The following is a 24,337-nucleotide window of genomic DNA, read 5'->3' on the forward strand; positions in this document are numbered from 1 at the left end:
AATTTTCCACAGCCAATGTGCAATTGTGCGCCACACCTGCACAACACAAACCGACCCTTCTCAAAGCCCGGGACACAAACCATGAGTAACTCTTCGGCCCGATGTCTTGATGAGCAACAAAAAGCACAAAATCGAACACCTGACAAAAAAATCACAGTGGGTGTGATCGCTACCATTGGGCAAACCAGAACTGATCACCTTGGTACTACTGGAGTGACTTTGGTGTAAAACTGATTCGAAAGAAAAATGAGGTAGGAAGCTATACCCATCTCAGTGGGATCCCTCGACTCCAGCGCACTCCCTGTGATGGTTGTCACTTAAATCCAGGACAAATCTGGCCCAAGCCGTTTAACCCCATGCTGCAACCCACCCAAGAGGTCCATGTGGCTGCACAGATGCGTCGTAAAAGGCTCAACATAGAGATACGCCACACGGGTTAATAACTTAAAACATGGCAACACACTATTTGAATCTGTACCACTTAAAAAATGCTGAAGTGACAGAACTGCCAAGAAAGCGTTGAGCTTTGATAATCACACGTACCGCTTTGAACACCCTCAATCCGCGTGTTCCGCCGCATTACGTACTCGATGCACGCCGGCACGTGGCACAAGCTATAGAGCTGCAACACAACTCCCACGATGTAATGCGATGGGGGACAAATTTCTGAGGGGCAAACGGTACCAAGCTACAGCATCGGTGACCTCGGCAGCTCCGGCACAGGCACGGCTGCCTCCTCGCACCGCTCTCGGACACCCATCGCTACCTGAGCTCCTCCCATCATCTGCCCACCTCGCTTCAAAATGCCACTGCGTAACTTTTTCAGCTAGACACGCTAAACCCAGGATGTAGATTTTCCAATTAGTCTCTGTTTAAACATCTGTTGGTAGACTGCATTTAACATTAGTTATTTGAGCAAAGCGCAATTTGATTAGGCTGTCTGAAACGGAGCCAAAGTCTGCAAAATAATAGCTCAATTAAATTTTGTTTTGCTTTCATTTGTCTTCTACTTTCCTGAGTGTGATACAGTTGCATATAATCAAGTAAACTAATTCCTTTCAAAATGAGAGATTTTGGTGCCTTTTCCATCTCGTCTCAAAGTTTATTTAATAATCTATTCCATCTTCTCCATGCTTCATTGAACTTCATCCTGACACAAAGTACATTTCTTTCTTGTGCCTTCAGTCTACTTTAATTTTCTGGGCTTTCAATGACTTGAGATTATGCGCCATTAATGTTATACCTTAAATAGATTAGTAATTTATAAAAGGTAGATTACACTTATCATGAAAATAAAAACATTTCAGCAATGCAACAGCCTTTTCTTTGCACACACCACAAAATATTTTGCCAACCTGACGACACAGCTGTAAAACTGTCAAGCTCCCAAGCCACATCCAAGCAGCATTTCCAATTGTTTCCCTGGGTTTAGTTTCTACTTATTCTGTTATGTTGCACTTGTTGCCCTGAAACTTCAATATTAGCTCTAGAGATTTAAACATGAGGCAAACAGCTGCTCTCCTCTGCTCAAGCAAGCTAGATCAAAATGCCTTCTCTCTTTCTCTCCTGCCTTTTTTTTTTCTTTCTTTCTTTTTAAACAAATTGCCGTAACTCAAGTATTTCTGGCAAAGTTGACGGGTTTAGGGCAAAATTCTGCTCTGTGATCATCACTGCAGATTCCTCCAGTGCATACTCCTCTCGGTCGGTGCACGAGGAACACCAGAGGTTCCCCACACTGACTAAAGAAACTTTGCCTTGAGGATTTAAAAAAAAAAAGAAGAAAGTCACAGTAACTTAGCTGCTATGTAGATGTGTACATGATTTAAATTTAAACATTAAACATTTAAACATTAACTTCTTTCGCACTTCCCTTAAAAGAAAGAAAAAAAAAAAAAAAGCAGCATGCATTCTTTGAAAGAAGAGATTTCTTTTATCGGAGGAGATTTTTGATACATAGTACTTTTTCTTTAGTGTTTTTTTAACATATTTGTTGCAAAGTGTGAACACAAAGGGACAAGCTGAAATAGGTATCTGGCAGGCTCTTCCCCAGCGCGTGCTGCTGAAAGCCACAAGTACTACTGCAGTTGTTAAAAATCTGTTATTTTGATGCAGGAAGGCGAGGAACTCCTCCAGCACCGGTCCAGCTCTGCCCTGCCCTGCCAGGGGCAGGACTTGAAAATACTCCTGCAAGAAAAGAGCCTTAAACGTTAGAGGCAGCTCAAGTCCGTCAAAGTTCAAAATGGGATATGTCCTATTTAAAATGTAGAGAGCTACTAAATATGACAACCATCTGATGTATGAAAATTATTCACAACCAAAAACAGACAGTCTGGAAATAGCTGGGATGACTTCATTTAGACAGAATTACCCAAATCTGTTTCTAATATACACAGTACACATAATAAATTTTTACAATATGACAAGGAAAACAAACTTAATAAAAGTTCCTGATCTTTTGTTACACAAGCAAGCTATAGCCATGATATGTTTATAATATTTTGCCCATGATATCACAGCTAAGTAACAAAAGCTAAGCAACACAGAAAACAGTTACTTAGGTATGACTTCACCTCGCGACTCCCGTAATGACATCGCTGCGCCCATCGCCCCAGCGTGCCACCTTCCCCAACCTACATCCCGCGCTCGACAAGCACTCGCCGTGTGGCTTTTGACTAATCATTTCCTTTTCTCCTTCTCCCAGGCACCCTTTGACTCGGGAAGCTGCGGATCTCTACGACGAGAGTTTGTTTTTTTCCAACTACGCCAGGACTCATCCGAACGGTAAGAGATTTTTCGCCTGTTTCCTTCACTCCTGGTTATTTGACAAGTGCTTGAAAACCCTGTTATAAACAATCTCTGTAGGAAAACAGATGATGTCTTACGATCACAGAAGGTAATTTTTTCAAGAACCCAACTTTTTGAGCATTTCCCAGATGCACCGCGTCAATCTTCCCGCGTTTGACGATCTCAGCTGGTTTTCCAGCCCGGGCGTTTCGCCAGGCGGGCCGGACTGCCCCTCATTGTCACTTCTGTTCGATGGCACTTGCACCCACTGCTGTTATTCCAGGCTTCAGGAAATTTTCTAACCACTGGACAGGCTCCAGCGCTGCGCACTAATAAGTTGCAGATTGCAGCACTCCAAGTCCGTGTGTGTGTGTGTGCACGCGTGTGTCAGATCAGGGCCACGGGTTGGGGGGGGGGGGGGGGGCGGGTGGGGGAAAACAGTAGTTCAAAAATGCTGCCTACTCAAATTGACAGAAAAGTGACCCCTGCACTTCATCAGAAATTCCTGCAGACTGACAAAATAAAGGAGTTTGCTTTTATCACACACAGTAAGACTCATATGGAAAAATGGAAACACTACATCACTTGACCTCGGGTTGCCCCCTTTTCAACCACAGATGAATATTATGTATAAAAATTGTAAATCAATTTGAGATGTATTAAAGGAGATTCTCTTTTTCTGTATTCAAGGTAATACCTTTTAATATCTAGATTTATTCTGCAATCTCGAGTAAACGAGAAAGACTTAATTTCCGTAACTGAATTTTGTTACTCTTAAGTCTATTTAGCATCTCTGCATGGTGTTCACATAATTTCCTACACTTTGCTTGCATCGGGAAATAATGAGCAAGCATCACTTACCCAACACTGAGTCACAAATATTTGCCTACATTAACAGAGCATTAAAAGCCATTTTAAACAACTTAAGGAAATTGTGCTAGCCTTTGAAGTGTGATTCACTACTATGAGAAATTAAGAAACTTTTTGTCTTCTAAAGGCAAAAATCAGCTGCCGCAACCTCCTTGTAATATCATTAGGCCCTAGAGCAGACTCTCCTCTTACAGATCCCTACACAATAGATTTCTTTGCTTAATGAAACTACTTCTGAAATTTTCCTACACTCAGTGTTGGGTACTTTGAAATTTCAATCTTTTCACATCCTTGAACTCTCATCAACATTTTTTTCCAGACTGTGTCAATAAAATTGATTACTTGCAGTTCTGAACTCTGTTCTGCACATGGAAATAAAACAATTTGTTTTAAAGTATTTTCTGAAGAAAGCAGAAGTTGGCAATCGTATCTACAAGATCAAAAAAAAAAAAAAAGGAAAAAAGAAAAACAAGGGACAAGCCAACCAAGAAAGCCTTCCCCACAAAAAGCAAAACAAAAAGAAACCTCTCCAGCAAACAAAAGAGAAGCGACGTCCTGATTTTATCACAGCAGCAACGGGAGCTAAATTCCTGACATACACATCATCAACCTCACCGTTGTTCTCCTGATTGATATATCTCCCTGTCGGATATGAACGATCTTTTCGGATCATTAATATGTTCATTAATTTGTTATCAATTCTAGCTCGCTGTACTTAAACCGCTCCGTACCATGGCTCAAGAGTGCCTCGGCAGCGCTGCTGTAATCACATACGTGAGGACCCCTGACTACCCGGTTGTTGAGATGCCTCATACCTACAACCGATCTGTTGCTTTTACAAGTTTAATCTCGGTATTAAGGAGCTGATTGTGGAACCATGTCGCTATAACATCTTCAACCCAGCTGTACATCATATAAACCGCTATAGGAGGGGGCACGCTCCCATGATTCCTAGCAGCAGCGCATACCTTTAACTCCCTAATCTGTAATACTACAAAATACCGCTCTCATTTCTTCCCAAGCACAAGTGGACTACCAGCAAGGGTCCAACAGTGTTATTCCTAATTACCTTTTTTTCACTCTTGATCCTGTGGCGCTCATAATTAGTTACCTGGGGCTGCAATCCAATTTGAAGTGATGACAAGAAAGTGATCCATGAAAAAGTAATAAGTTAAATCCAATTTCAGCCTTCCTCTAATTAAATGCACATGGAACTAATGACTCAAACCCTACCATTTCAGTGATAATGGTAATTAGCGAGGTGGGAGTCACTCTCTTTTTTCAACACTGTAGGTGTAAACCACAAGGTAAAATGGCAGGAGCACTCTTAATTACATGTGTCATTTTGTCAGCAATTTACACATTTCTGACCAGTCAGGAAGGTTTCATTTGTTTTCCCCTTCCCCAAGGTGGGTAACACACGGCCGGACTCGGGCACGGCCAGCCCCACGGCCCCGCTCCCAACCTGCTCAGAAATCACATTTATAAAAAACCCCCGTTCTCTAAATGCTTCGTGTCAAAGCAGAAAAACCTGCTAGCAAATTCTACTCGGGGTGCTCTAACAAGACACGGGGCTGGAAAGGAGCCATCCTGGCTTCTACTTTCAGTTTTGCCCCTCAGGACCGACTTCTTCAGAACACGCAGAGGCCGAACTCCCAAATACCCCGGCGGGAGCCACGCGCCTCAACGCCACTGACGGTCTGCAGCTCCCTGACCTTGGGCGAGTCACTTAATATCTCTCTGCCGGGGTTTACATGGCTATAAAATGAGAATTATCGTATTTGCTGACAGTACCTCACACTGCCAGCTCTCCCAATATGTTGGTATTTTCCCTAGAAGCTACGTTTTTTTGGAATCGTGTAATTACAGGACAATCAGAGACTTCTTTCAAGAGAAACAACTGCATTTGTCACCTTTCTGCTCCATCTGAAAAGCTGGAAAAACTGAATACTAAAGGCTTTAAAAAAAATATAAAAGGGCAGCAAAAAAAGGCCCACAGGTTCCACTGAAAAAAGCCCTTAGTATCAAAATTTTCAAGCTGATCATGTAATTTGGAGGACCTGACTCAGATTTTGTTCTGTTTGTGGGGTAGACGATATTTGCACTTCACAGGCACATTCCAAGAACTGACTAACACCTATAATTGGGCTTAGGGATGAAAAATGAAAGACCCATGGGTCCTTTGGTAGAAACCAGCAAAACTCAACTTTGCTTTATTTCCGAAGTCAAAAATAAAAAATGAAGGATTCAAGTGAAATTTTCATAGGTAAACTATTTAAACCCTGCAGAAGTGAAATCTTGACCCATTTAGAGTTGGTGGCAAAATTCCCATTGGCTTGACTGAGGCCAAATTCAGATCGACTCCCACGTTTAAGAGCGAAACAGAGAGATACTTATACAAATAGAATAAATACACTTGCAAATTTATTTCCCCTCCCAAATTGTCTGCTGCAACATAATTTCTCTACCAGTTGTTGAATTTACCACTATGTAAAAAGGGTGCACTGCGTGTAAAACCTGAGGCTACATAACCTGGTACTCGTGTGCTCCAACCGAAACAGAGAATACCCTTCCCTTCACCTTTCAGTGTTTATTACGTTGTCAAGCTAACGATTTCTAATTTCATAAAAAATAATAATAATCGCCCCCAACATCAAGCCATAGTGAGTTCTTCCCCTCACTCTCTTCTATTTCTCAAGATACTGGAAAGAAATATTAAGAGAATATAGCATGCAAATTAAATTCTACAAAAGCCCAGCCAAAACACTGCTTTAAAAAGCAGCGGTATGCAAAGGCGAGGACAGCTCTGTCCTCTCAGCCTCCCCCAGTCTCACCCTGAAAATCTAAACCAAACCCAAATTCTTTTCTTGGCTGTGACTTAAAGGGAAGATTTACTTTCTGTTTTGTCAACCAAAAACAAAAGTTTCCATCTTAGTAATTTCATTATTTCTTCTCTCCAAACACATGCAGGTTAACTATCATACGACAAATCTCATTTAATCACATAAAAAAGTCAAGTGATGGGTTTCAATTGTGAGATACCGACTTGGACGTCCTAAATCTGTTTTCAGTCCGGTATCCAACTTTCAGCTCCCTGCAACACACAACATTTATGTCTTTAAAAAAAATTGTATTTTTAGTATTGCCAAAACACACATGCACTTTTACTTTCTTGGGAGAAAAATGTGTCTCTTGATTTGTTTCCAATCTGTGTGCTCTTGCCAGCAACTAAAATGCTTGAAGAACCAAAATGAATAATCGTTAAGAGCATCAGCAATTAAAGCTGCAAATTTTAATCAATACATCTATTAATACAAAGATATATTTATCGTGGCCAGGAAAAATGAGCACATTTTCAAGATCCTAAGCATACCTGGCCTGTTAAATTATTTGTTTCACAGACTCAAGGAAATCCAATGTCTATGGCAAATATATTATCAAACATGCTTTAGTCTTTTTTTCACTTCCAGTAATTTTTGTTAGGCTGATACTTTTTTATATTCTTTTCCCCACTGCTGGTTACTAAATCCAATCCTTAACTTTCAATTTTCTTTTGTTTGTGTCATCAGGCTGTGAAACCGGAGGTCACTGCCAAATATAAAGCACGGCAGTGTGAGATAGGCTCAAAATGTGAGTCATCGTGTATTTGGAGATTTATTTTTTTTTCAACTATCAGCAGAGCACATCTCCATTCCTGTGTCCAAGTTCTTACAAACTAAATATCTCGAAATTTGCTAAAAGGTCTTCAGGTAGAGTTATCAAGGTCAAGAGACCCCAAAGACGTTGCTGGAGCCCATTGTCATGTAAACGCTATTGAAGGCACCGTGCCCCAGCGCGGCCACGGGAGGCCGGCATGAATTTAAGTACCGTGGCTATTTGATCAGTGAATAAAGAAGGAATATAGGAAATTATCCACGAGGCAGTAACAGATTAGCTACACAGTGTACACTAGATTAATTTTCCGCATCTGTTCGTGGCGGCGGGGTTTACGTGACAAAGCCTGCCAGCCAGCATTAAGGCGCTGAGCCCGAGATGGAGGGAGCTCTTCCAGCCCCGTGTGGGACCGCACCAGCCTCCCCTCCCGGGGCGAGCAGGGCCACGGAGCATCTTGTGAGGAGAACCAGCACCCCGGGGCGAACGGCATCTCTTCCCTCCCCGCCCCCGTTTCAGGCAAATGCAGCTCCCCAGCAGTCATGTTAGGGAGCTTTTCGCCAAGCCTAGCAGAGATAAGCAATGCCTATGGTGTTCTCGTTATACACGAAGTCTGTCGGGGAAAAAAAAAAAAAAAAAAAAGGTAACTGCTAACCACTGTGGCTATCGAATGAGACATCTATATTTATAAACTAAGTGCAAAGATGACTCGGTTCATTATTTAAGCAAACTTTTTTGAAAAATGGGTGCTTTTCCACCAGCCTTGACATTTATTCTACGTACTGTCAGCAATGGGTATTGCCTTGTCAGTGCGGCACCATCCGACTTCGGGGGGGGTGGGTGCTTGTGTGGGTGCAATTTCACTCAAAAATTCTACCCCCGGTGCCACCAATTCCTTTCAGCAACAGATTTTCATTGCAGGGATGCACTCAAGGTCTGTTACATTCAAGAGGACTTCCAGTACGTTTAAGACCGCAAAAGCACCAGGAGTGAGGAGGGGGGGGAAAAAAAAAAAAAAGACTGGGCAGTCATTTGAATCAGTGAGTGACAGGCTGGGCCAGCTCTCTGTATACATTAATAAATTAGAATTTTAATTGTGTCTCTGACTGCAGGAGCTGCTCCAGTACTTTAATACGTACCAACAATTGGCTATGTTATGGAATCCGCGATGTGGCCTTCACTGTTGACCTCTGCAACACAATTCCCAGTCTGACTACGGAAACTGTTTGGTTTGATCCTTTCAACTTATTTGAATCCTGACAAATAAGCTCACAGCTGAAAGGTCAACACAGTCATATTTCATCCTCTGGAGCTATTCTTAAGACATCTGCACAACAAAGCACTTCTTTTAGTACCTGACACTGGACCTAGCCAGCACAATCTCTCATTAAAAATGTCCCCAGTGGAAGAGTCTATTAAAAGGCATATGGATCAGCTATGGATTTACCAAATAAAATATTTTTGAAAGCATTAATGTAACGCTTTGGATTATGGCACTCTACACTGCCAATAAAACGTATATTTGCCCAATGACAAAATGCTTCATACTTTCCAAAAGAATAATAGCTCAGCTATAAAGTGCGAGGTGTTGTCCAGCAGCCCGAGCACGGGGGTGGGAGCCAGGAACTCATGAATCTTAATCCTACCTCTAAACCCAATTCCCTCTGTGATCCTAAGCAAGTCACTTAACCTGCTTCCCTCAGTTTCCCAGTCCAGAACTGGGATAATGCTACTTACTTATCAGACTTTCCTTCTGGGGATGTTTTGGAGATTAGTATTTGCAAAATGCTTTGAAGATGAAATCACTACAGGAAAGCTAGAAGTTGTCCACGCTGGGCCAAGGGCTGCAGTTAATAGCTATTCCTCGCTCAGGCAAAACTCCCCTTGAAGTCCCCATCAGCTTTATTTGGGTAAGAACCGCAGGATCGGGTCCTCTCACTTTACTGTCAAGGCCTTTAGTGATGTTGGCTTTACCTTCCATATTCTACTACATATTTAAAGAGTCTAGGATCCGTATTTTTGGAGGAAAATAATCTGAAGCACATATAAAAGGCAAGAGAAGCAGCAATGCTGTCAGGGAACTCATGGTGATAGTATATCAAACTAAAAAAAAAATTAGAAAGAGCAAAACAGACATGAGTTTGACAACGTGCTATGACAACAAGCAGAAAAAAAAAAAAAGAAAAAAAACGGAAAGAATTTGGGGCTACAGAGGCTGAAGCATCAGATATAGAAGAGCGAGATAAGATAAATGTCCCAGCTACAGGGCTTTGTGCGACTGCAGCTGAACTGCTCTATTCAGTAACTTATTATCAAAAATACAGTGACACGCTGCAATTGCAAAGAGAGCAATAATAAAAGCAATAACCAGCTGCAAACCAGCAAAGTGGTCAGGGGTCTAGAAGTGCCAGTTTACGAAATACATAAAGAACTAGATACATATAATTTGCCAAAACTGGCAAGTACATGTTAGTATCTCAGATGTTTGAGGAGTGTGAACACGAGGCAAGGCAAGGGACTGACTCAGTATTTATACAAGCAGTATTACTTGGAGCAAGAGGATGGAATTGAAGTGGAAAGTTCCTGAGCATGTGCTTTGTTATGGAAAACCATCCGAAGGAAAAGAATAGCAGTCCCACCACCACTTGGGATTTCTAACGCTAGAATAGCAAAAAAAAAAAAAAAAAAAAAAAAAGGAAAATGTGATACATGACCTAATAGGTCTTTCTTGTCTTTAACTCCCGTGATTTATCCCGCAAGACTAGCAGAATGCACTCGAAAGCCACATACGTGTACATACATCTTCTGTTTGGGAATGCTGTATTGGTTTTAGCTTTCTGAATTCATAACAGCACAAAGCCTGATAATATTTAATTTTATTTCTGAAGATGTCCATAAATCAGCAGACAATCAAAGGGGAAAAAACCACACCAATGATATGATATCCTAGTATTTCCCAATATCCTTGACATAGCAAATCAACGGTTTGAGTGAACAGAGTACAAACGGAACAGCAATCAAACAGAAATGTTAATGCAAATCTCCTATGCGCACTGACACAGTAACAAAAGCTATTCCATTTTGTCATGATCCCACCCTGCCAGATGCTAATAAAAGTACAGGCTCATGATTTGTAAATACGCCGCGGGTGGGATTTTCAAGAGCACCTAGCACCGGTCCTCACGCCACTTACATCAGCCACAGCCGCTCTGTGGACTTTACCGGGATGACGGCTCCTGAAGGTCCCATCCCAGCGTTCACAAGTAAGACGCATTTATGCAGCTTTTACAAGCCCCAGTCCCTCACGGAGGCACACAGGCTCCCCTTACCTGAAGGGCTGGCTGTTTGTCATTCCTCTTCGGAGACTTTAATCCACTAACTTGTTGCTGCTGCTGCTGCTGTTGCTGCTGCTGCTGCTGCTGCTGCAGTAGAAGCTGCCGTGCCACCTGGAGAGCCTGCGAGGAAAGAGGTTCAAAAATTGAGTTTGTGGCAGATAGGCTGTGGGGAACTACACGCACGGCACAGGGGCAAGGCACCCCTTGGTCATGGGGTACCGCTCCACTCCCGAAGCATCTCCACTGAGGAAAGCAGCGGCTTCCACAAAAAAAAACAACTCTGCACTTGCATGCAACACTGCTGGATTTCCCATTTTGACTACGGAGAAAAACAGCAGCAGCTGATGTTCAGCTCCTGGGTGGGAACCTTGAGGAACTGCAGGAATCCTGGTGCTGAGCACCATTTTTAGCCCCTGCTAAAGTAGAGCGGGGCGAGTGGAGCAGCTCGTAGCCCCCCTTGCTGCTGGGCAGGCTCCTGTGTTAATGGCTTTCATGCTCCTCTTGTCCACTGGGTCAGGTCAGGTTTACAGAAGAGGGCACTGTCTGCTCTCCTGAGCACCGGAGAAAGTCAGGGAAGTTTCTGGAAGGCTGTGGCAGGAGGAGGAGGAGGAGAGCCAGCGGCAGGCGGAGCCGAGTCGAGTCCCAGCGCTAGGGCGCTGAAGGCTGAGGAAGCTGCGAGGAGCAGGAGTGAATGCAATGAAAAGCAGGGACAGCATCTCACCCCACCAAAATCACTAAGAGCTCCTGACGGAGCAGCAGTGGGGGCTCAGAGGGGAGCAGGCAGAGTGGTGAAGGGACAGAGGGGCAAGGGACAGGATCCCGAAAGCATCAGCAGAGCATCACGTGGTGGGGGATTATGGCAAAATTTTGTGCAAAGCGAGGGAAAAGCATCCCGGGACACTGGAGCCAGCCACTCTACAAGGCCCGATTTCTCCATCAGGTGGGGAAAAGAAAGCAAGAGGAGACGAAACATGGGGGAGAGAAAGACAAGGAGCGAGTCCCTGCCCGGGCTCCCTCCCGGCTCCCCAGCCAGGGGACCGCAGGGACGATCCCTGCAAGACAGGCTGCGGCACAGCTGAGGCTCCGCTGGCGAGACCCGAGACTCCGCTGCTCCCGGAGGATTCACCAGCACCGGACTCGGGCCTTCTTGGTCTCCTTGGAGACGTTCAGTACATGTGTAGGTGGAAAAGTGGGAAGGCTGAAGACTTCATTAATGTAAAACAAGAAAAATAGTCCCTTTGCAAGATGCCTACACGGAAGGAGGGAAAAAGCCTTCCCCACTCCTACTGTGTATGCTCTCTGAGTGATTTAATTAATACCTATTTAATTAAGGAGTCAGATACGCTTCGGGTTTCACTTGCTTCTCCGAGTTGCAAAGTGTTTCATCTCAGCACAGAACCGCCAGGAAAGGTTTGACACCAAGGACTGCAAACTCGCATCCGCCACCCCCCGGTAAAACCTTGTTATTTTGTGGCCTAGACCCATCCTTCTGCTTTCGAAGGGACACTGAGCAGCCCCGGGGACTGAAGAACCACCGCTGCCGGCCAGCACGCCAGGGCAAGCGGGGAGGAGAGACCTTACCGCGCTCTGGCAACAAGCCCTCCTTTCAAATTTAATAACAAGTCTCCACTGGATCAGAAAAACTCTTTAAGGGTGGATGCATTTCCAACAGAGTTTGGTGCGATGAAGGTAAAATCAGATTTTGCATTCCAAGCTGGTCGGAGCTCAGCACACCCGTAGCATCTCTAAAATGGTCCACGTCCCCCGGACGGGTGCGAGGAGCTGCCGGGCACGGGCACACAGCAGGACCAGCACGCATCGGTGCTCCCACACACGCAACCACCCCCGCCGTCGGTTCAGAGTCAAGAACCAGAAGACCCCACAGCCTACCAATTAATAGGATGCAACAAAGGACACCTTTATGCACAAAGTGCTAAGTATGGTTAAAAAACCCGTTATTTTTATTGAATTAGCTTATTTAGCTGTTAAAGCATCTTCAAGGGTGGGCAGAGGCAGCAGAAATAAAACCTACAAGACTTAAGGGGATGGGCAAAAAATACCTACTTAACAGGGGTGTTGTATGGCTTATTTAATTAATGAATACTTGTAAAGCACTCTGAGTTGCTCAGACAAGAAGCGCTATACAGTACAAGCGCAACATATTATTATATATTATTAAGACTGGCTCTGCAGAAGAATAATTCCAGGTAAATGTGCAATCAAATGATCATTTTAGTTCCCAGTAATTAGATTCAATAGGCCAAAAAAAACACAGAAGCCTTTCTTTAATCATACACTAAACAATCAGAACATCCCTAACCTTTCAAGCTACAGCCTTTTTGAATAAAACATCATCAACTTATAGATATTATTCCAAAAAGCACCAGTCACCATATGTGTTGTCTCTTTGAAATACAGTTGCTATAGCAGACCCTGCATGCATTTCATGTGATATGATCATATTCTATCCGTTCTGGCAGCTGAGAGGTTGCACAACTAAAATTGGCTGCCAGAAATTTTTGAAGATTCCCAGAACAAGTAGCCGTGCAAGCAATGCTTGCTTTCTCCTCGAGCTGGCCACAAAGCTCTGTGCAGCTCGGCAGGGTGGCCGCTGTCACCACCAGCCCTTACCACGGTTGACCCCAGCCCAACGAAGAGCTCTGCCCTGGGGGCCAGGCTCGCGGTGGCAAGGCTCCGATGGAGCAAAGCCAAAGCTCTGTCCCTGCTCCGGTCCCGCGGGCACAGCACCCACGTCCCCGCACACCCACCCTTGTGCAGGGTCTCCGCTCGAGGTGACATCTACACCACCCTGCTCCGTGCCCGGCTGGAACTTGTCCCGGCGCCGAGACCTGGTGGGACCAGCCATGGTGAGAGGGAGCAACCAGCATGGAGGGTGGAGCGGGGAGGGAAGGAAAGGAGTAAAAAGAATGAGAGTAACGAATGAGTTGGCTGGAGGGAGCATCACGGATACAAGGAGCCGGGATGGACAGCAAAGGGAGAAACACGGAGGGGCAGGCGCGGGTGAGATGTCGGCAAGCTGACAGCTCAGGGGATTGCAGCTCGAAATGGCATTTCCCATCTCTCTTCTCTCAAGATTTCACTCTTCTGCTTGTAAATAACTGACAGCAATAAAAGCTAAGCATCAGATGAGCTTGGGTTTAAGATGTGGAAGGTTGTTTATAGCTCAGACCTGGTTCTTACTGAACATCTGCATCAAGTAGCTACTGTGTCCTTGGTGGTACGGTGAACCCAGGGACCCCAAGTCCCTCCGCCTTCCTACACTTCCCTGCTCAGCCTTTCCTCCCTCCCACCTCGGACCAAGCACTACCCCTGCCATTTTGAAGTCTCATCCGCACTCCTTACACGTGATGGGATATGCAGAAGAAAGATGGCTAGCTCAGTTCGGGAAGCACCAGCCCTCTTTCCTCTTATACGCAAAGTATTTCAAGCCCATTTGGCATGCCTTCATGAAATTAATTTGCTGATGTCGGTTCAAGCTCGGTGGACACCTGCCCTCATTGCGTCAGCACATCCCATTTAATCCAAGCCTACAAGCACCGCGCCTCTACCCCCTTCTCCGGTTCCACGCAGCAACCGCTCCCGCGAGGAGCCCATCGCTGGATGCCAGCGTGGGAGCCCTGCTGAGGCTGCCGATGCTGCACAGTGCTCAAGCGAGGATAGACAGGGAAATTAATTTGAGAGCGAAGTCAGTCCCACAACCTTCATCAGCACGGAGATTCGTAAGCAGGCCTGCACATTAATAAAGCTTCCTGTGGGAGTAGATGTTGCCTTTGATTTGCATGTGAATTCAATGCTAGTGAGAAGTGCCAGACTGTCAGACATGGAGACCAAAGTCTCTTATCTTTCCAAAAGCTTCTGTAGCAGTTTCCCCACATTTCCTTAATCATCTGCCTTGTCCTCAACTTACTGAACAGGCAGTAGAGAGTAAAGCTGGACTCGGTTCAACTCCTGCTGCTGCCAAGTCCTGAAAACAAGGGTGCCAGGACTGTTTACCGCTAGCCAACAGCTCTGCTAACGTGGCCCTCTCCTCACGAGCAGGTGCTCTGACATCTCCAAGCTCTTTTCACACATTCCTCCCCGGTGCCATAGTTACATCCTAAATCTCCACCACGTGCCTGCACTTCTGCAAGTGAACAATTACCGGGGGCTGCCGTAAACCAGCTCGTGTTTGTGCATCCAGGCAACTGCTCTGGCAGGTGGAGACACCAAGAGCCCCCGAAACCACAGAGGTGCTTCAGATATCTGGACCTGTGATGACCAGCAGCCACGTTACGTGCCACCTATCTGCGCTGCTCCAAGAGCCCGCGAGCCTGGACACGGCTGCTTGGGACAACCAGACCCAGATGCCAATCCTGGCCTCCAGCAGTAGATCACACAGCATTGGGAATTGCCCTTCTCTCTGCACCGAAATACAAATGGGAAATCCTCCCACGGATTGAAGGACGAGAAAGAAGAGCATTCCCTAGCAAGTACATCTTCTGAGCGCCACAGTTTTTGGTCACTATCAACAGGGATTTGAAAGGACATCAGTAAAAGGCTCACTACCAACCGAGTCATCTTGATTCTGCTCGGTGCTATGCCTAAATGCCAGATACAGTAAGTGAACTCCCAAGCTATTTTCTTATCCGTTAGGAAATCACCCAGAGATGAGGAGATTTTCTGGCGTAAAACAGAGACCAGTAAAAAGGCAACTGAAACACTGTACTTTAGAGACATTGCACAAACGGGATGATATTGGGGAGCCAACATTGGGTGACACCTAACCCAGGAAAAATTTTAACAGCACGTGCACTGTGAGATGAATCAAACCTGTTTCATTCAAAGATGTCACAGAGTAAGTGGGAAGCCCCACTGATAATCCCTCTCCCTGTGCTTAGGGAAATGGCAACCATTTAATGCTTCCCAACTGGTTAAGCATCGGGGGCGGGGTGGGGGGAAATTACGCATTTGAGATGACCAAGACAATTTTACTGCAAGATAGACAGAACGTGACTTGTTTGCCCAGCTGTTGTTTGCCCAGAACATCCGGCACTGTTATCACCCAAGTTACTGTTGTAATTCGACATTTTCACGCAAGAGGCTCAATCTTTCGGTTTCACCATCCTCTTTGGGCAAGTTCTGCTCAAAGGGTAAAAAAGTAGCCCTGTCTCTGACTTCATGTGGCTAGAAACTCCCAATTCAGGAAGGGGGCTGGGGAAGGGAAATACACTGGAAAAAGAGGGTAGAACTTTAAAAATAGAAATGCTGCTTAAATGCCATATACTTGCTTACAGTATTAGTACATAAGGAAAACAGTAACAGGATCCAGTCCTATGGAGCCTCTTGCTAACTTGTTCCACCGCTGCAGCCAGTACAACAAGGCAGCGACTCTCCAACTGTTTTTCCATCAGCCTATTTCTATTGAAGAAAAAGAGCCCAAGCTCCTCCCTTCCCATCTGCTCCAACCGATATTAATATCAATCAGCTATTAATGAAATATGAAGACCTACAGCTATAATGGGCCTGACTCTAATGCCAGGAGAAGTTTGTTTCTGCACCTGAGGTTTATCAGGCATGGAAAGACTGATCCAGGGAACTGCAGGACATATGGAAAGGTATGTATGTTGGAGGGTGGGGAGATGAGCAAGAGATGTGAGGATGCAAAAGAAGCCGGTGTCCTGTCCGACTGCCAATTCCCAGGGCAGTTGTGCAGTAATTGACTGTCTCTGAAATGGAGAAGCATGCACACAGAAGTTGCAAGAAGGGCTCAACCCAAAATCCCGTATGTTTTTACAGATTCCTAAGGATTTTGGGCCTTTCCAGGTGGACCAAGCTGCCCATCAGGAAAGCAACTTGAGAAAGGAGGAAGGAAGTGTTCCCAGAAATCAGAGATGGTCCCGCAGCCATCTGAAGTGTCCAAGCAGTAAATCTGGAAAGTTACTTGCCAGCCAACATCATCATCTGTCCGTTATTTCAGTTATGGTCATTAAAAAGCAAAACACAACACAACAAGCAAAGAGAGATGAGACAGAAGATATTTTAAGGGCAAAATCTACCCTTGGAAAAAACATAACTCTACCCCAGTCCCAGACTCCAGAAGTGAGACCTTCTGTGTTGACCTCCGAGCAATAACAGAGAGCTGGATCCTTACACAGCTAAGATTGCTGCTAAGCTTTCCCCACCGTGTTTTAGGCAAAGCACGGCTTTGCAGCATCAGGCATGCAGCTCTCCCACCACCTATTTTTCCCCAAATTCTGCAGTGGCTTTAGGCACTGAGGGACCACCCGGTCGGCAGCTGAAGGGGCCTCTCTCAGCGGAGGCATGGCCCACCTCTCAGAAGGGCTTCTTGCTTCTATTTAGTCTCGCAAGGCAAGTACCTTTGTTTCTCCCGGGTGGGACGAGGGGGGATTTAGACTCAGCCAGCAATCTCTCTTCTTTCTGAGCTCCCATCTGTCCTCACACCCCGCTCCACTCCACAGCTGCTCCCAGCAGAGCGGCAAGACGCAGCTCACAAGCTCGGAAGCCCGGATGCATCCGAGCTTCAGAGCTGCTTCATGTCTCTCCCACTCCTGCCTCCTCTATCTCCTCTCCTGCGACACCCTCTTCTCCTGGAGCAGCAGATGTAGAGGAGCGGTGGTAGGAGGCAGACACATTGGAGGGGAGCCCTGCTGCAGCTCTCCTCTGACAGGCTGAGGAGCCGTACAACGTGTGGAAACCGGCGAGGAGCGGAGCAGTATGCAAAAAGGAAAAAAAAAATAAAAAAGTGGCGCAAAGCGACAGCAGTGGGTAGTGCTGTTCCTCTGGGAGGAACAGAACAGGGGGAGGTGAGAAGAACCAACTAGAGAGAATAGGAAAGGAACCAAAATGAAGAGGAGGAATAAAATGTAGAAGATGCAAAAAAGAGAAGCAGATGTTCTTGCACCACTTATTCCCTCTGACATTCGTACCCAGCTCGTTCATCTTCCTCCAGAACTGGGAAATGAGCTGCTATGTGCTCCCTCCCTGTTCCCACCAACCTGACCCTACGCACCACACATCAACACGAGCCAAAACCAAGAGCCCCAATACTGCTCCCAGCACCGCAGCGGGGAAGCCTGGGGATAATACAGGCAGGACACAGCTAGGATCCGACATAACCTGGTGAAGCAGCCCTGCTGTCCAGCTTCCTCGCCAGCCCTGGATTCAAATCATCCCCCTCCCTACCTCATCGTCTATTTCCCTGTTCCATTAAATAATCCTCCTCCACCTACCCTGTACCTAACTCCACTCCACAGGCGCAGCAGAAGGATGCTGCGAGCCAGGGGAGATGCTGCCGGTTGCCGGTACCCAGCGCCTCGCTCAGCTGCAGCTCCTCTGCAAGGCTGGCTCCATCCAAGGGGCTACCAGCCAGCTCATCAAAGAGGAGAGCTTCAGCAACAATCCTTTACTCGAATAGAATGATCAGCTGGCCCTGAAGGCTTTGCTAAGACGCAGCAGACTGATCTAGCCAAGTGACTAATGGGTGATTCCCATGCTGGAAAAAGAGAAGGGACCTGGAGGTCCACACGAACAAACCCCAGCTCACATCCTGTCCCTGATGTGACGGGGGCAGGCTTGGAGCAAGGGAGCTGGCAACGTGCCTCACGCTGAAGCATCTCCTAGAATAATTCAGTCATAAGTAAAGAAGATGAGTCTTTATTTTTCTTCCAGCAGGCTTAGTTTCTTTCCTCTGGAATAGATCCTGGCTACCAGTTGAGGAGATCCCCTCCAGAAAAAGGCACTGGAAACAGAAACCCTTTCTTCCAAACCCACAGGGTGGAGTTGCCTGTGCCCCAGCCCTGCTTTGTCCTCGTGGGTGCTGAGGTTACTCCTGCCGGCATGAGGACGAGCAGACTCGATGCTCCTGCCCTGCCACCCCGCAGCCCATCCCAGGGCTGGCAAGGTCCCTGCCTGCTACCCCAGCTCTGCAGCGGCGGGGACCCAGCCCCACGCAGGGGGACGACAGGGATTTGCTTCCAAAACACCCCATTTTAATCTTGTAATTTATTCATGAATTCCGCCAACTGGGGGGGAAAGGCGGCGAAGGTATTTTCTTCAAATACCCGGAGACAGAAGTGGGCTGGAAGGTGGCAGGCAGCAAGAGGCAGCGGGGAAAGAGGTCACACTCGGCAAACACCAGAAACCTGCGAGCCCCGAACCAGCCACAGCAGTGACAACAGCTACAAAAATTCTGTTCTTGAGGCACAAATGAAATCCTCAGGCAGTTACACTGTACAAAACACCTTCTGTCCCCTCTTTTAAAGAGTCACAGTCAGGACTCATCAAAGCCATTTAAAAAGCATCTGGCAAAAAGTTCCCAAACATTAAAAATGGCTCTCTTTATTTTGGCATGTCAAGATTCACAGCATGTAGCGGTCTGTACCAGCAAGAAAGGAGGGATGGGCCAACACATCCTGGTAAAATGAGAAAGGATACAAATCTTGGCTCCCTGTGCAAACTGAACCAGAACTGAACTATGTCTGAGTGACGAAAAAAATCTTATGGGATTTCCAGCTCGTTTCTGTAGGCTCGAGATCAGATCCTGAACTACTGTGTTTATCCAAAAGTGAACCAGACCTTTGAATATTTGGAGGACTATTCACTGCTGAGCCGCGTTTTTCTTGGATGTCAGAAGCACGGGAAGTTCTCATATTTTTTAATGGAGAAGAGAAGGAGGATAAGGTGGGGGGCAGAAGGAAGAGTGCCTTTTTGTTGCTACAACATAAATAGTATATTGCATACAGCTGCTTGCACGCTTCCCTGTGTGGTCAACAAAAGAGGGAACATATTTTAAGCTTGTTTTCCAAAACACTGTATGACAAACTTGTACTCGGAGGCCCACAAAATAATGCCCCTGACTGCGGACATCTCACCACGCACCAGTGGACACTCGCTGCTGTTGGGTGAATGAAGGAAGCAAAAAGTTGGGACAGCCCAAAACATGGGAAACTAATGCTGCAAATCACATCTCTGCACTTCAAGCCTATGGCACAACCTAATTTAGAACAGCTTCTAAAAACCTTAATTTTAAAAGATTCTGGTAAAGCAAAAATAGGCGAGGTTCAGATGGAGGCGACAAAAATGATTAGAAGCCTCGACAGATATGAAGAAAGATTGATAAGGGTGGGAGTGTTTAGTTTAGCGAGAGATGAGTAAGAGGGGAGATGATAAAAGTACACAAATTGTGACTCGGCCTGAGAAGGTACATCTGGCGCTATTTGCCATTTCTCATAACGCAAGAGAAAGGGGACACTGAATGAAGTCAGGAAGCAACAACAACCAAAAAAAAAATTAAAGCAGATAAAGGGATTTTTTTTTTTTTTCCTTAATACACAACTCGTAATTACTCTCTGGAACTTACTGTCACAAGATATCACCAGTGCCAAGAGCATGGGGAGGATGCAAAGAAAGGATTAGACACTTGCACAGATAGTAATGAGAGCATTTACAGCTACCTTTGGAAAGATAAAAATATAAATCAGGGTACAAATGTTTATGCTTCAGGGCATGAGCCAACCTTCAATCGCTGCAGGCTAGGAGGAAACTTCCCCCCATGGACAGGTCTTCTAACTGTCCTTCACAGGCTTCTGCCCAAGGACTCCAGCCAGGGCTGGAGAGAGCCCGCGTCTGACGGGATGCAACCGCTCCTGCCCCTCTGCCTTCTCAGGTACCTCCACCCCGCACCGCTGACCCCAAACCCCGTTCCCCAGCCCATCCCAAGCCCCCTCGACCCTTGGGGAGCAGCCGGGCACAGGGTCCCCCAGCCCAGCCCCTGCCCACGACACCCGGCCCCAAGCCACTCGTTTCCTCTTTCTTCTTCGCATCACGTTGAAGTTTCAGGTCCTTATTTTGCCAGCCCTTCCTCTCCCTGGTATTTCGACTGCCTTTTTTTTCCTCCCTCAGAATTAAACCCGCAGCTTCAGTCCCTGCCGCCCGTTCGGGTTCCCCACCGAGCACTGACCCCCCCCGCGGAGCCAGCAGGCGAAGCATCCACCTCCTCCTCCCCGGACCCATCAGCGATGCGCATACTTGAATGCAACTTCAAGATGTCAGGCAAATTTTTTCTTTTTTTGATCTGAAGCCGTTCCGTAGAGGGAACCTACGTCCCCGAGGAGGAGGACGACCCTCCTGCCGATACGGCACCTGCGGGGCAGCGGCAGTCAGGCACTATTACGGACCGCAGAGCTCATCAACGCGCTGGAACTGACATGCGATTCGGGGAGACAAAGAGAGATTTTGAAAGCAAGTCAGTCTATTAAATTTATACCTACCTGCACAATGTGAAACAAACCACATCTCGGTTTCCTTTCATGTGCATGACAGTCTTAACTTGTTTCTTTTAATCCCATAAAAGCAGCTAAAGCATGCAACATGCTTCCCAGAGATGAGGCAAACCTGTATTTTACTTCCTGACAGTGATTTAGTTTATAGGGTTGGGGTTTTTTTCAGGGAAGATAATGAGCATTGTCCTAAGCTGGTATTACAAAGGAAATACTACATGCTACATGCTAGACACCTGGCATTTAAAAAAGAATCACATAAATTGACACTGTCTGTAACGGACCAAATACAGCTGCAACCCCTTGTGTTGCACAGACACCAATATTGGCAGCGAAAAGATCCCAGCAGCACTCTCCAAGGTTTTCTCCAGAGATCAGCACTCCTCTACAAATTCCAAGTGCCTCTCGTTTAGCCAGTCGTACCCCAAGTAGGACTGGGGAGAGGACCAGGGATGTGCTGAGGCAGAAACGACTACGTAATAAATCCAGCAAATCCAAAGGGGTGAAGCAGTAATCCATGGAAACGTTCCACACAAGAGGGGGTTTTAAGTGCCTTTAATTCCCAGCTGCAAACCCAATAAGCTGCCAGAAGGCGGAGACCACTGAACACAAGGGGTTAATGGCCTTGCTAAAGAAAATGATACACATAATTTCCTTTTATCATAAAACAATACGTTTATTATTTTCTGTGTATCTGCTAAAGGGCACGGCCTTCTGAGTGGAAAACAAAACACAGTTCGGTCACATGTTTATTTGCTTCAGCTACTCCCTTTCCCTTCTGATAAATAATCAAACATGCCATCCAGAAAAAACAAAACCAGTGAGCTGGGAAATTTGATGGTCATCAAATAGACTAAGATACCAAGAAAAGCAGCCCACTGTTCCCACAGTGAGTTTTCTGCCCCACACCTACACTAACATCTGAGTAAATAACTTCAGTCACTCTTTCCATTTTCCCCATGCAATTACTCCTACTGTTAAACAAATTGTCCTTAAGGCAGTTGCAAACACCATTTTTTTTTTCCCTGCAAAGTAGAACAACTTCTGAACATTAAAAAGCCAGACTAGCAATATATTTTAAAAATATGTTTGTTGTACTTGCGGTTTGGCTGAACACACAGCTTGATTTCTCTCTCTCTCTCTCTCTTTTCTAGGAAGATGGGGGTTTACGGTTTAAAATTTTAAAGTGTATTTGGATCTCGGAGAGGCAGGAAAAGCCTCGAGGAGGATGGGTTTTCTCCATAGGGCAGGCAGCATATTTTCCATTTTCTCTTATGTTTCACACCACATGAGCACCACGAATGCTCACCAAAAAAAAGTTACCTCCTGTTTCAGTGGACTTTTGAGGGGGGGAGAAACAACCGAGAAATATCAAGTAGTTTTTCAAGTCACTTGAACAGAGAGGGAAAAACCCAGCATACGTGTTGCAACACGGATTACCCAGAGGATCTCCGCTATCTTCCAACAACCCCTGAAGACCATTCATACAACAATCATTAATACTGAAAAACTGCAGAGAAAATCCCTCACGTGAGAAGTTAACAACCATTACCCGGCGTGAGCACGCTTTCCCTTTCCTTTTGTAGTACCACAGGTCTAAACAATAGTAATATGAATGAGATAATAGCCATGCTTGTCTCAGCAGCCTGATTTTTATTAGCATGAAATTGGTACAAATATTAGCAAAGCTGGTTCGCAAGCGGTGCCAGAGCCACGATGCAAACAATTTGCAGAAAACAAAAAGCAACTCGGCGGGCTCACACCTCTCTCTTTCGCTGCCCAGAACAGCAGCCACGTTTCCTTTTTTTGGCAGGTTTGTTGGTTTGTTCTGGGTTTTTGTTTTTTTTTTTTTTTTTTTGTGGTTTTTTTTTTTTTTGCCACTTGTGCAAGCGCGAGGAGAAGCCACAGCACCCGGCGAGCAGCGGGGACGGTGACACGCAGCTGCTCCCGCTCCGGGAGGACATCGCAAGGCAACGGGCGCCCCGAAAGAGGACTTGGTCCTCGCCGCTGTTCTCCAAAGCCATGCCAGAAAACCCACCCTCATCGTCAACAACGCAGGAAACAACCTGAACCAGCTTCTTTTGCTTTAAACCCAAGCAATTCCCCTCTCCTGCGCTGCCAAGCTGCCCGCGCGAGGCAGCAAGTTAAAAGTTCAGCCCTGCCTGCACGCTCCTGTCCTCTGAGCGCTCGCAGAGAAAATGAAGAGTTTAACAGAGTAAGCTCTTACTGTCTGCCTTTAGATTTCCGTCTTCGCGCTGGAGATGTGTTTCTGGCTGTTTCTGTGAAGCGGGGGCTGAAGAATGGTAAAAAGATGTTTGAATAAACAGGAAGTGCTGTGCAGCCGGAGCGCAGGCTGGAGGGAGACGGCGCTGGAGCACTGCCCTTCGCCGGCAGCCACCGGGTCTCTGCCTCCACAGTAGCAACCTCTGCTTTTACTAAACGACAAAGAAACCGCAAAGCGTTCCTTCCCTAAGTCTTCCCTCGCCAAGCAGCAAGATCGGCTGGAGCTCGCAGGTAATCTCAAAGTTTGGGTTTAGCACTACGCCGGGCGCAAACATCTAGCCATTCAGCGTTATTAAATTCCCCGTCTGTGAGCAGAAACATGCAGAACTAATTATGTCCCCAACTAGACCAAACAGCGGCAAAAAGCACACCTCACTTCTCCATCTAGACAAACTCCTACTCGCGCCTAAGTTCAGCCAAGCTGGCTTTCCTCCCCTCTACAGTGCTGCAACTCGCTCTTAAGACCGGCTCGTGAGGCTGGCCGGGCTGCCGAGCTGTTCTCGCTAACTGCGTGAACTGAAATATAAACAACCGCCCCAAAAATGCAACTTGTCTCGGGCGCAGGACTTGCATCCAGCATCTCCGCAAGAGTGCGTTTAGCATTCAGGCAGATGCTTTCCCTTCTTCGTCATCTCCTTTCCCTCCCTAAAACAAACTACCTATTTAACTCGAGATGACTAACTAACCGTCTCCCCACCCAATTATCAAAGCCCTGTCTTCTGTCATATTGGTGACATGACACAGATATTGTCAAGAAAAAGTAAACTGGGGCTGGCACTTGAAGGCAGCTCGTGAAGAGATGAGCAGTCGAACAGCCATATTCAATAAAAAAAGAGGAACAGGATTCCTTTAGAAAATGTATTGCTGTTGTGGCAACGTGCTGCTGCTGCTGAAGGGACTGATTTGTTATTTAGCATGTAGTCTTGGACTGTCTGTCATTCTGGGTGCTAATGCTCTGCTAAAATAACTCATTGGGAGCTGTCAGTGGGATGTTTACATAGGCCCCCAATCTTTTCTTCATACAAGGAAATTTTTTACTGGAATTCATCTTCTTTTGATCTCACATTCAAAGCAACAGCAGCTTGATAGACATGCAAGTCTGAAAGCAAATCCAGA

The 24,337-nt window shown here is 46.1% G+C and overlaps 1 protein-coding gene across 11 annotated transcripts in view; it reads right to left on the reverse strand.

Annotated features, from left to right (window-relative positions):
• Positions 1-24,337, reverse strand: part of FOXP1 (forkhead box P1) — a 392,520-nt gene that overhangs the window by 103,987 nt on the left and 264,196 nt on the right. For 10 of the 11 annotated variants that reach the window (XM_049827087.1, XM_049827082.1, XM_049827079.1 and 7 more), the window contains one exon: positions 10,635-10,760. In XM_049827087.1, the coding sequence (XP_049683044.1) occupies positions 10,635-10,760 (126 nt within the window). Of the gene's footprint in view, positions 1-10,634; positions 10,761-23,165; positions 23,843-24,337 lie in introns of those variants that run through there. The other variant, XM_049827083.1, reaches the window with a different exon arrangement.

Source organism: Accipiter gentilis, chromosome 23, assembly GCF_929443795.1.
Source record: "Accipiter gentilis chromosome 23, bAccGen1.1, whole genome shotgun sequence".
Lineage (NCBI taxonomy): Eukaryota > Metazoa > Chordata > Aves > Accipitriformes > Accipitridae > Astur > Astur gentilis.